The 11,529-nt window shown below is 50.2% G+C and overlaps 1 protein-coding gene across 1 annotated transcript in view; it reads left to right on the top strand.

Moving 5' to 3' along the window:
• Window positions 1-6,977, top strand: part of EPG5 (ectopic P-granules autophagy protein 5 homolog) — a 104,742-nt gene extending 97,765 nt beyond the window's left edge. The window contains 2 exon segments of the mRNA XM_030335806.1: window positions 143-257; window positions 2,469-6,977. Of these exon segments, the coding sequence (XP_030191666.1) occupies window positions 143-257; window positions 2,469-2,651 (298 nt within the window). The 3' untranslated portion in view covers window positions 2,652-6,977.
• Window positions 6,978-11,529: the final 4,552 nt, after the last annotated feature.

Here is an 11,529-nt window from a genome sequence, read left to right on the forward strand (position 1 = left end):
TACTTAAGGTTTTCCTGCAGAGGCTAGCAACAACGTTAGGTCTGAAATGTGTTTATCTTGTTTTTAAAGAGAAAATGTGGTATTTATTTTAAAATATTTACTTGACTCGTCATTTACTTCTGACCTCTCCCTGACGCCGAAGGTTCCGAGTGGTTGCTCGAGGCATGGCCGCCTTCCTTTCGGTTCAGGTTCCTTCCGAGGATCAGATCCGTTTGAAGCCTGGCTCTGAATTACATCTGACCCCAAAAGCTCAGCAGGTCAGTAAAAACAGCTTTACATTTAAGGGTCGGAGTCTTTTCGGCGGGCCTTCCCGGGAGGCGAGGGGTGGCAGCCGTTGTCCTCACACGTGGCGGCGTGGTTCGCTGTCGTAGCTCTGTGCTGTGCTCTGCATACTGCACGTGCCTGCCTCAGATTTTAAACCAGTTTTTGTAGGTGCGTGCCTAGAGCACTGGAAGTGCCGTTGTAGAAAAAGCAAGGCCATGGGCAAGCCAGCCGGTCCAGGGTCGAATTGGTTCTGATGAATAGGATTGTGACCATGTGCTGGGGGCCAGGGACTGGCACAGAAGATGGGGCCACAGGAGACTGACTAGGTTAGTTGAGCTTTAACTTGGAACCAAGGAAGTCGTTCTGATTTTGTGAGCCTGGGGGTTGACCCCTGTTGGCTGATGTGGGAATAACCAAAAAACATGGACACAGTGGCAGCTGTGAGAAATTATAGTTTGTTCTAAAAACGTGGGAGGCCATGTGGCAGTGGTCCTGTCCTCGTAGGTATTTTCACCTGTAAACAGGCTGGCCGTGTACAGAGGGGTCTCCTGTAAAACAGTGGCCAGCATTCCCGAGTGCTCACCGGAGGCACTGTTGTGAGTTTTAACTCACTTGATATTAATGAGTTAACGTTTTAGCTCATTTAATCCTCATAAGAACCCTGTGCTGTAGGAGCTGCTGTTATCCTGGTTGTGTGCTGAGGAAGCGGGGCCGAGAGGGGCGGGGCTCAGTGACTTGTAAGTGCCGGCTGGGGCCTCACCCCGTCTGTGCTCTGCAGTTCTCTCTGTGTCTGGTGGGTGCTCGCACCCCTCGCTCTTCGTCCTTTGTGGCCTTGTGATGTCCAAGCCGGCCACGTGCAGGGCGATCTCTGGGTTATTAAGAGCAAGCATCCAGCGATCCAGGCAGCAGGTTCTTCACAGGCTTTTTGGTTTATACAGTACCCAATACTTGTCGCCAATTGACCTGACAACTGCCGTTTGAGTCCCTAATGTCATATATGAGCCGTGTAGGAACTGCCACACGTGGGCAGGAAATTCTCCCGAGGGCCGATTGTGAAGTGGGCGCGACACCCACGTATATTCGAGAAGTCTGATGCTCTCCTGTGGCTACCAGGTCTCCTGGGCCTTGCCTCTCCACCTTCATTCCCTTATGTGATGACTCCTGCCTGCCCCCCATTGATGCCTGTTCTCAGATTGAACTCCCTCCACCCAGCAGTCAGGTTGGGAGCTACATCCCTTCAGTTGTTCATTTTTGGCTCTGACACTTCTGTCTTCAATCCCCTGGCAGTTTATTTCTAAGCTGCCAAATTATTTACCATCCTCAACGACTTCTCCATCCTTGTTTACTGACCTGAGCCTTGATCTGCATTTGATCTGCATTCTCTTGTGCGGGGGCCCCATATCTGAGAGGGGAAGGTGTGGGGTAGTCTGTGGTCACGTTCAGAATCCTGGGGGTGGATGACCGGTGTCAAAGCTCTCCCACACCAAGAACCACTGTTCTGATTTTGTTTTCTCCACATACAGTCTTCTTCTCCTTTCCTACTATGAAGGAAAGAAATGTTGAAATTGTGGAATTGAAGAATGTTTTTCTTTATTCCCGAAGAGAGGCATGGGAACACCTTCATTGTTTCTGGCGGGCAAAGCTGAGGAGCTTGATCTGTACTTTATATGCTTGTTGACCGATAGAATGATCTCACCCTCAGCAGCACTTAGGCACTGGTTTCTTTTGAATTGCATATAATTAGACAGTTTAATATGACGTGATTTGGTAATCTAAGAACAAACCCAATAGCAAATCAAAATCTCACAGTAGCTGGTGCCTGGGATTTCGGTTTGGGTTCTAGGAGGAGAGGCAGCAGGAGATCAGTGGGGAGGGCTCTGTGCCGGCACTGGCGGGAAGGAGGATGAGGCAGTGGGCCGGCCTGGCCTGGCTGCCACAGTGGCTTTCTGCGGGGAAGGTTGGAGAAACAGCACAGCCAGGAGGAGGGAAGGCTGGGTGTGGAGGCTGCTAAAGCCAGAGAAGCTTGGGTGCTGGCTTCCTTCTGCTGTGGTTCATCAGTGCCTGCCTTTGGGACTTCTGCTTCCGGTTCCCTAGGCTTCCCTGAGGCTCGCAGTTGCACCAGATGATGGCAGGTGTGCTGCACCTGCAGGGATCACGAACTATACATCTGTGTGGTTAACCCTCCTGTCTTCCGTGTCTTTCAGGCTCTGAATGCTCTTGAATCCTTGACATCAAGTAAGCAGTATGTTGAATACCAGGATCAGGTATCACAAGCTGCACAATTTATAAAGCATCCTGGCCATTGCCTCCAAGATGGGAAAAGCTTCCTGGCTCTTCTTGTTAACTGTCTCTATCCAGAAGTGCATTATTTGGACAACATACGATAGTAACACCAAGTCTCTCAAAAAAACCTGTTGCTGTTTATGTTTACATTTAACTTTGCTGTTGCACAAGTAACTTTGCTCAGTCTCACTGCAGAGCTCAGTTGGGCCAGTGAGTTCGTTGACTGAGAGGCAAGTCGGGAGGCACTAGATAATTCTGTTGTGCATGCGCATGTGTGTATGTCTTTGTGTGTGTGTGTGTATGTGTGTGTGTGTGTGTGTGTGTGTTAGTTCTTGAAACTTCCCAGGGCCTTTGTAGTTTTTATGTTCACCCCACTGGAGAAAATGAGTCCCACTTGGGCACAGAGCCATTCAGCTGCTGGATCCCCAGTCACCTCACAGGACCCCCCCCACGGGGCTCTGTTGTATGTCTCCATTTCTGTCTTCCCTGTTTTATTTAAATCTCAAGACTGCTGTGTCAGATCTAACTGCTTTGGGAATCATGTAGAACCCTCAGTTTTGAACCTCATTTGTGTTCTTTCAAAGTAAAACAAGCTTTGAAAACTTCTGCATTTCTCAAATGTGGGGAAATACACCAGCTTCAAAGTATTATTTCCCTCAAAATGGAGATAAGAATGCTGAATTAAAGTGAGGCATTGTCTGAAATGTGGCCACTTGATCCTTGATTGTAGCGGATGGCAGAGATGGTGACAAGTCCATTTCCATCCAGCTGTGGTCCTCATGAAGAAGGAGATGTCCATGTAAACTGAGGGGGCACACAGGTAGCATGTGATGAGCAGACTGTGTACAGACATGTTTCGTTTGATCCCCGTGGTGGAGAGTGTGGTCACTGTGGACATATGTGGACATAGTGTCAGGCCTACCCCAGCCCATTCCTGCATTCACACCGCTTCCTCAGCCCCCGTGGACATCAAAGTTTGCACCTCTTGATAGACAGCAGGTTTGAAATCTGAAGGCCTTGCTGTCTAGAGAGGGAGTCTGAGAACTTAATGCTCTGTATTCTGCTTGTTTCTTCATTCCACATTTAAGCTCAAATGAAGTTAGACACTTGTCCGTGGAAACTTGACTTTTCCAGTAGCCATGTGCCTTCTGTTGTTGTTCACCATTCACTCGCTACCAGAGCCTGTCTGCTGCCTTGCTCTGTGGCCAGCTTCTTGCTCTTGTCATTTCCACCCCCGGCATGAGCAGTTTGACTTCTGCCTTCCTAATTCTCTTGGCTCGAAATTGATTTTGTTCACTCAGCTGGCAGAATATGTCTTCTGTTCATGGATTAATTATAACCCGAGGATATTTATCTAACAGTGTCTGAACTGAGAGCTCTCAGCAGGGGGAAGCGGGATAAAGGTTAACGGAGTGATAACCTCTCTTCAGATCTCCTCTTGGAGTGCTCCCCCCCAACATTTGGAAGTGTGCGGGAGCCTGTTCTCCCAGTTTGAACTTGTTTAGTTGCACAGAACACATCTGCTCCACAGATCAAGATTATCCCTGTGAGCCTCCAAGGTTGTAGGCCACAAAGCATTCCTCTCAGAGGGCACATCACAGGGCTCTCCTTGGTTTTGCTTTTCTCCATTTTCAAAATCAGTCAGCCTCCCTGTGCTGTGTTAAGAAAATGTCATAAGCTGTGGGCAGTTCAGTGGCCGATTTGGCCACAAAGATTTCATGACAGAAGTGTTTTGTGTGCTGTTTTCTGTGAGGAGGCTGTAATTATTGATATCCTAGAATGTGAAAATTTTGAGTGACAGTCTACATTTTAAAGAAAATTATGATTCATCTATTAATTTTCAAAGGTTTGTAATATTTATAATGTATTTGGTCTGTAAAAATTATAAAAAATAAAATCAGTCTTTGGTTGTAGCTGGCAAGAATATGAATTTTAGGGGTATTTCAGTTAAAGTTAATGCAGAATGTTATGCCCAATGTCCTCTGTTCTGATACGGGAACTTGATTTTCAGAGATGGTTGGTGAAATACTTCCTCTCTGACTACTTTGTGCTTAACAGTGGAGGCCTCACTCACCACATAGCCTCCTTGGAGCGTCTCGAGGCTGAGGAAGTGCTTTAAAGATGCTGAGATAGTTCAGAAGGTGGCAACACTGCTATAGCCTTCTGGGGGCAGAATAGAACAGCCAGCCCTTGGCTTTCAGGAACGATGAGCCTTTGCTGCCAAAAACAGTCGGCCTCCGGAGAGCGCAGGGCCAGGTTCAGACACCCTTACCTGCGGTGCCACATGTGATGCCTGGATCAAGCCAGACCAAGGCCGCCCCGCGCCGAGCGGTGTTGGAGGCGAGCTAGCACCGACCTTCCCTGCCTGTGCCCGTTGGTGGCACCTGGCTCCGACAGGGACGTCGTGACAGGTGCCTCCCCTGCATCTGCACTCATCTCCCCACAGCTCACAGAGCTCGGGTCCGAGAGGCACGCTTGACCTCCCCCGTGTCCTGGCTCCTGCGCCCGACTGGAACAAGGGGACAGGGCAGAAAGCTGGAAGGCACAGGCCGATGGGGAGGTTGTGCTGATTTGTCCGTTCAGCCTGATGGAGGAGCCAGGACCCACCCGGTGTGATCCCAGAGCTCCTGGGCACGCAGAGAACATCATGATCAGTTTGGGGCTCAGTCACATCTGCCCCCTGGGGTGGCCTGAGTCCCTCATTCTGAGGCCGGGCAAGCCTCTCCAGAAAATGAAAATCCCCCGAGTGGGCTCACTTCACCCTAACCAGCCCCATTCCTCCCGCTCAGTTACTAAAATCAGCGCATCCAGGGGGCACAAGGTAGGGTGTTCAGTTCATGCCCTTTCTTTTGAATGAAGGTGATACACAGTTTTCTATTGGGTTTTTAATACTAAGGTTAATGATTTCCTCTGGAGCAGGAAGCAAATGCTGTAGGATCATGACTTTTAAAGTTCATCTGGTCCCACTTCTTACTCAGCAGGGACCCCCAGCCCTGCTCTTCCAGCCAACCCCCTGCCTCTCCTCCGCCCTGTCCTGTGGCCAGGAGTCCTGCCCCTTGTGGACAAGCCCAGGTGGGCATTGGCTTTATGTTGTGCCAGAACTGGCCTGATGACATTGGTCATGGTTCGGCTGCAGCTGGCCAGGCCGGGGCTCCTCTGCTACTCTAACCGATCTTCTAACATTTTCAGACCTCGTCACCCACCTGACCCCACCGGTCCACCTCTTAGTCTTCATGCTAAATGCTCAGTGCCTTTAGTTGGTCCTCTTCCCCCACGATGTCTGACAGGGCTGCTCTTTGGGGAAAGCGCCCAAGTTAGCCCATGTTACTCCAAAAGGGCCGTGTCCATGAATACCAGGGCCGGGGCTCAGGGGCACAAACTTGAGGTGGCAGTCACCCGCAGGCACCAAGAGAGTATGCTTCCTTCTGTTTTGTGCCCTTGGCCTGATCTCTGTCCCGGGCTTTGTCACACCAGTGTGGGCCAAGCAGTGACGTTGACCCCCTGGGACATGTGGATGTCATCGGCTCTCGGCGGCTGTGCCCTGTGGTTCGCACATTCAGTTAGTGGCGAATTCGAACTCCACACCTTGGTTTAACATTAGTTGCTGCCCAAGATCAGTCTCATCGCCTGCCTGCATGATAAGCTAACAAATAAGGCGCTTTGCACGTATCCTTTAACACTGTCTGCTCTTCAGTCTGGACCAACTTCACGGCTTATTTTGAAGTAGTAGCTGAATTCTTTTCTGCTCAGTTAACTTTGTCTTAAACAAAACGAGGAGTCTAATGTTGGAAACAAACATGTTGCTTTTTTTTTTTTTTTTTTTTTCAAGAGTATCCTCATACTGATCTTCCGTTTGAATCTGGGTTGAGCTGGATAAAGTTCTTGGCTTACAGCCAGGCGCTCTTACAGACCTTGTCCTGGTCCTTGGTGATCCCCACACATTATAGAGCCATCAAGTGTCCTGCAGAAGCTACAGCTGACACTTCTTCCAGTCTGGATAGGTTCCTGATTTTTGGTGACAATAACTTGAAAAAAATAAAACTGAACTACTGACCCTGTTTGGGGATAATGAAATCACTAAGGAATGAATGTTGTTTATTAAAACTTTTATTTTTTAATGTACAGATGTAATATCTCTCACTGAGTGCTGAAGGTTAGAATTTAGTTTTCCTTCAGTGGCTTAAAATCACTTATGTGGCAACAAGTACTTCCTGAGTGTGTTTAACTCTTTCCTTCCCACATGTATAGTGTGGCCTTTAACAACCACATCTTATCCGGTCATTAAATGTGCAATATTCACTTCTTGTTCATTGTTGAGCATTTTACACGCTTGTACAAAGATTGAGTTTTTATATAATGATGAGAAACAGAGAAATGCGAATGGGTTTAAGTAAAATCCTGCAAATAAACCAGAATTAAAATTGAATTTACATGTGGTGGACACGTCTCGTTTTTGGCAGATTGGTTGGCAGGTCTTTTCATCCAGAAGTCACACTAAGAAAAATTTGGAATCAGAGAGCTTGTAAGGGGTAGAATCTGTATTTTGTGACATGCCACCACATGACACAAAGTTAAATTCAAAGAGAATTTAAGTCTTGGGGGTTTAAGAACAGGAGGCCACCTGGTGACCCCAGAGAATTCAGGAGAGCCCTGAGGGTCTACAGTGTGGCTGTGACCTTAGGAGGAGGAGGGACACGAAGCTGCATGAAGGCTCCACCACCAGACTTCCTGGGCGGGGCTGGGGCACCTTGGAGGTCGAGCTGCCAGGGGAGGGCAGTATAACCTGAGCATTGAAGCTCAGGGAGCTCTTTCTCTCGCTTTCCTTAGCATTCGTGAGACACATCTTGAACGGGCCAAAGTATGGTGGGAGGGCCTGCACATTTGATTTGGGATTGACGTCAGTTTGGAATTTCTGTGGGACAGGGCCCCTTCCTCCCTTGTCTGGGTTTGGCTTCCTTTTTCCAGACGGAGCCACAGGATTTAGGGATTGGGAAGTGGATTAGAGGCAAGCTGTGCCACCTCCTAGTGTAGGAATCGGTTTCCTGTCTCTGGACCAGTGGGCTTTCTTGCTGGGACACACCCACAGAAATGCAGCGGGAAATGGTTCCTGTCACCCTGGGGCAGCTGAGAAATAGAGATGGTCTTCATCTAAGGGTGAAGGAGCCAGGATCTTCCTCTGGAAACTGCTCTTCTGAAGACAGCCTTCTTCCTTCTTGGTCTTCCTTTCTAGCCAAACCCTTTTAGGAAACAGCCACACTTTCCTGGTCTGTCAGAGTGACCAACACGGCCCCTCTCCTGGACACTGTATTGTAATATAGCCTAAATTTGTGGCTGACACCAGATTTACTGTGGACCTTCAGTCTTCCTGAGCTGCCCTGCTCCCTGCCTTGTCTTTTTTTTTTTTTTTTTTTTTAATATTTTGAGGTAGAGAGAAAGGGTGTGAGCATTGGAGGGGCACAGAGAGAGGGAGAGAGAGTCCCAAGCAGGTTCCATGCTGTCAGTACAGAGCCCGAAGGGGGCTTGATCTCGGTCCATGAGATCATGACCTGAGCCAAAATCAAGAGTTGGACACTTAACAGCTGAGCCACCCAAGCGCCCCCTGCCTTGTCCTTAGTCAACCTTCCTTAAGGCCCTCTGTCCACCTTCCCTTTCCAGTCCCACTCTTCTCCTCCTTCATCTCATCCTCCTCCTCCTCCTCTTCTGGTGGCAGTATGGAGGTGAGTGCCTGGGCTATCTTCAGCTCTGGGGATGCTTTGAGGTCACTTGGGGGTGACTGTGGAAGACAAAGGTCTGGGGGCCCAAACCCCGGGAAACCCAGAGTTCCAAGTATTTTTGTATCCTTATGTTGGCAGATCATGTTTTTCTCCCTTTAGTGCATAAAACGTGACACAGAGGAAGGGGCACAGGAGAGGAGGAGAGACATGGGAGAGAAAGCCTGGGAAAGAGGAGGCAGCATGTTGGTGTGGAAAGAGCTGGGACCACAGCTGTTTTGTCACAAAACATGTGGGAAGCTGGCCAGGCCGCTTTCCTCCTGAGACTTTCCCTATTTTAAATGGGGATAATTGCAGCTTTTCCTGTTCCCTGGGTTTACAGCAAGAAGTCCCTGAGGCCACAGAGGTGGAGGCACTGAGGAAATGTTGAGGGGATGTTATTGGGGGAGACAGGGCTGGTAGCATTGACTTAAGCAGCCAGGGCTGGAGGCCGGACAAAGCCCAGGACCCCCGGCTCTTGGTCTCTAAGGTCCCACTGGCCTGAAGGCCCTGTGACCAGTGGGCCTGGCGCTCCCGTCCAGGCTGGCTAAGGGGCTGTATGTGAACACTCAGCCCACTGTGTGTCATTTCATCCCCAGGCAGGGCCTACCTTCAGTGTAGATGATCTCATGGACACTGTCTTCTCCTGTAGATGCATCTCGATGTAAAAGCTCACTAGCTCCTCAAGGCAGGGGAAGTGTGTTGGGCTCTTGGCACATCTGGGTGCACCTCTTCCTCCCACTGCCCATCTCCAGGGGCAACAGGTGGAGGGCTGGCAGTGGAGGGCAGTCTCTGGGCTGTCAGCAGCCCTTCTGGGGACAAACGGGCTCACATTCCCAGAGCACTGAAGGGACGGCTCTAGCTGCACGTCCTGGGCCACACTGCGGAGTCCTGTCTTGAAAACGCCAAGTCTCCTGGGTCCCTTCTCTCCCTGACAATGTGCCGACTGAGCCCGTCGCCTGTGGCTCTGGTCCTTGCCACTGACAAAGCCTGAGTGCTCCGAGACGGTCAGGTTGGGGAGGACGGCAGCTCTGCTCCACGCAGACCTCCCAGTGAGAGCTCCAAGCTCCTGGGGTCTGGTGATGGCCAAATACAGCCGCTTCACCACTCTCCCCTTTTGCCCCTGGAGCAGCCCCTTTATATGGAGACTAAGCAGAAGGCTGCCTGTGCGCAGTAAGCAAATCAGTAGAGGGAGTGCCGGAGGGACCCTCTGCTGTCCCTTCTCTGTGTGTGCTCCCCACGGCCCAGCATGGAGTGTGAAAGCACTCCACCAGCTGCGTGTTCCTTTTAGGAATGCCACTTCGGCGGTTTCTGGGACGCCCTCCTTCAAACTGCACATACCATAAGAAGGAGCATTGGGTGGTGAGGTCACACCCTTGGAAGTCAGCCCACCTGGAGGCAGCCTCAAACTTTAGCTTAAGAATCGCCTGGAGTCACCTGGGCCCTGGCTAGAGACGACAAGCTAAGAAAGACATTTTGAGAACTGGGGAAATACGAATGTGGGCTATACGATGATATTATTCAATTATTGTTAACATTTTCTCAAATGTGAAAATGGCATTGGAGTTATGGAGAATGCTCTTGTTCTCTGGAGATGCAGCTGAGGTGTTTAGAGGCGAAGCACTGTGGTGTCTGCAGTTGACCCTGAATGGTTCAAACACATACACACACACACACACACACACACACACACACACACGTGCACATTAGCCAATATGGCAAATGGTAGTAACTGTTGGATGTAGGTGGTGGGTACCTGGGTGGTCATCTTCCTTTTTCAGCTGTGTGTGTGTGTGTGTGTGTGTGTGTGTGCATGATTGAAAATGATCATAATACAAAGTTAGGGGCAAAAATCACATGAGCATCTGTTTAAAATTCCAGCACCCAGCCTCAGAGCTCACTTTTAGGAGGCCCAGGTAGCACTCAGGATGGGGATTTGAGCAAGCTCCCCAGGTCCTTCTGATGCAAACCACTTGACCTTCAGAAACCACTGCAGAAACACGGCTCTGAGAGCCTGGGGTCTCGAGGTGGAAACCCCAGCCCCAGAGCATGGTGGCTACGGAGCAGGTGCAGCTGTTGGATGGGTGAAAACAGCATGCTGAGCAGTAGAGGGAGTCAGCGTCCTGCTTGGCCCCTTGGTTCTACCCCCCCCCCCCCCGCCCTGCTTCTCAGCCCTGTCGGGGGCAGCACTTGCTACCATGTGGGAGCCCCCTCTAGCTGCAGCCCCAGCTCCAGCCCTCATGCTCCAGCAACTTTGGGTGGCTTCAATATCATGCCATGTCTGACCACCTGGCCTTTTCCCAGACTGCCCTTTCTGCTTAGAATCACCTTTGTTCTCATCTTCCGACTTCCATTCTCCCCCATTTACGTGGCTGGCATGTGCTTCTCCATGTCCCCTCCTCTAGGAAGCCTTCCCAAGACTGGGTCACTCTTCCTTCCTGTGTGCTCCCATAGCACCTTCAGCATTCTGTTGCCCTTACAGGATTTCCCGCTAACTGGTCTGTCGCTCCCTAACCTGAGAAATTTTACTGTGGAGCCCTCAGGGCTGTTGCCCATGCTTCTGGCTTCCCTCCTTCCAGGCATCGTGTCGGGCGCACTGCCCGGCCCCCTGAGGGTGAGTGTGGCATGTTGGTAGTTCTGGCCAATGAGTTATGATCTCAAGTAGGAGACCCTTGAGAGCTCTCTTTTTATCTCCAACCCAACGACCCACAACAAGAGATGGCGGGTCCTTGGGAGCCTGTGTTCCTGAGTAAGTACAGCAAGCAAAGCTCTAATGCCAATCTGTGGTGGGCATGTAACTCTGGTGCGAATAAACCCTAGTTGTTTTCAGCCACTGTGATTTTGGCTTTGTTAACACAGCACAACCTAACCCAGACTGACCAAGACACATACCTCATTCATTTCTGTATGCCCAAACACCTGGCCCAATTCCTAGCACAAAACAGATACACAGAAAATAATTGCTATCATGGCTTTTTCTTGGCTGTGAAACGGGCCTCAAAGACCAGGCAGACGTTTCAAACCACACCACCCCCATGTCCCTCGCTTCTTCCCTGGTGATATGGGACTCTCCATGGAGGTGCCCAAAGTATCCTCATACGAGGAGGTACAAATTCCAACTCCTCTGACCTTCTGACAGTTCAGACAGGCTCCTGGATGGATCCCAAGTTAACCATGAGCTGCTGTCACCCACTTTCCCTGGCAAAGGCTCTGCTGAGCAAGGGAAACTTGT

This window comes from Lynx canadensis, chromosome D3 (assembly GCF_007474595.2).
Source record: "Lynx canadensis isolate LIC74 chromosome D3, mLynCan4.pri.v2, whole genome shotgun sequence".
In the NCBI taxonomy this organism is placed as follows: domain Eukaryota; kingdom Metazoa; phylum Chordata; class Mammalia; order Carnivora; family Felidae; genus Lynx; species Lynx canadensis.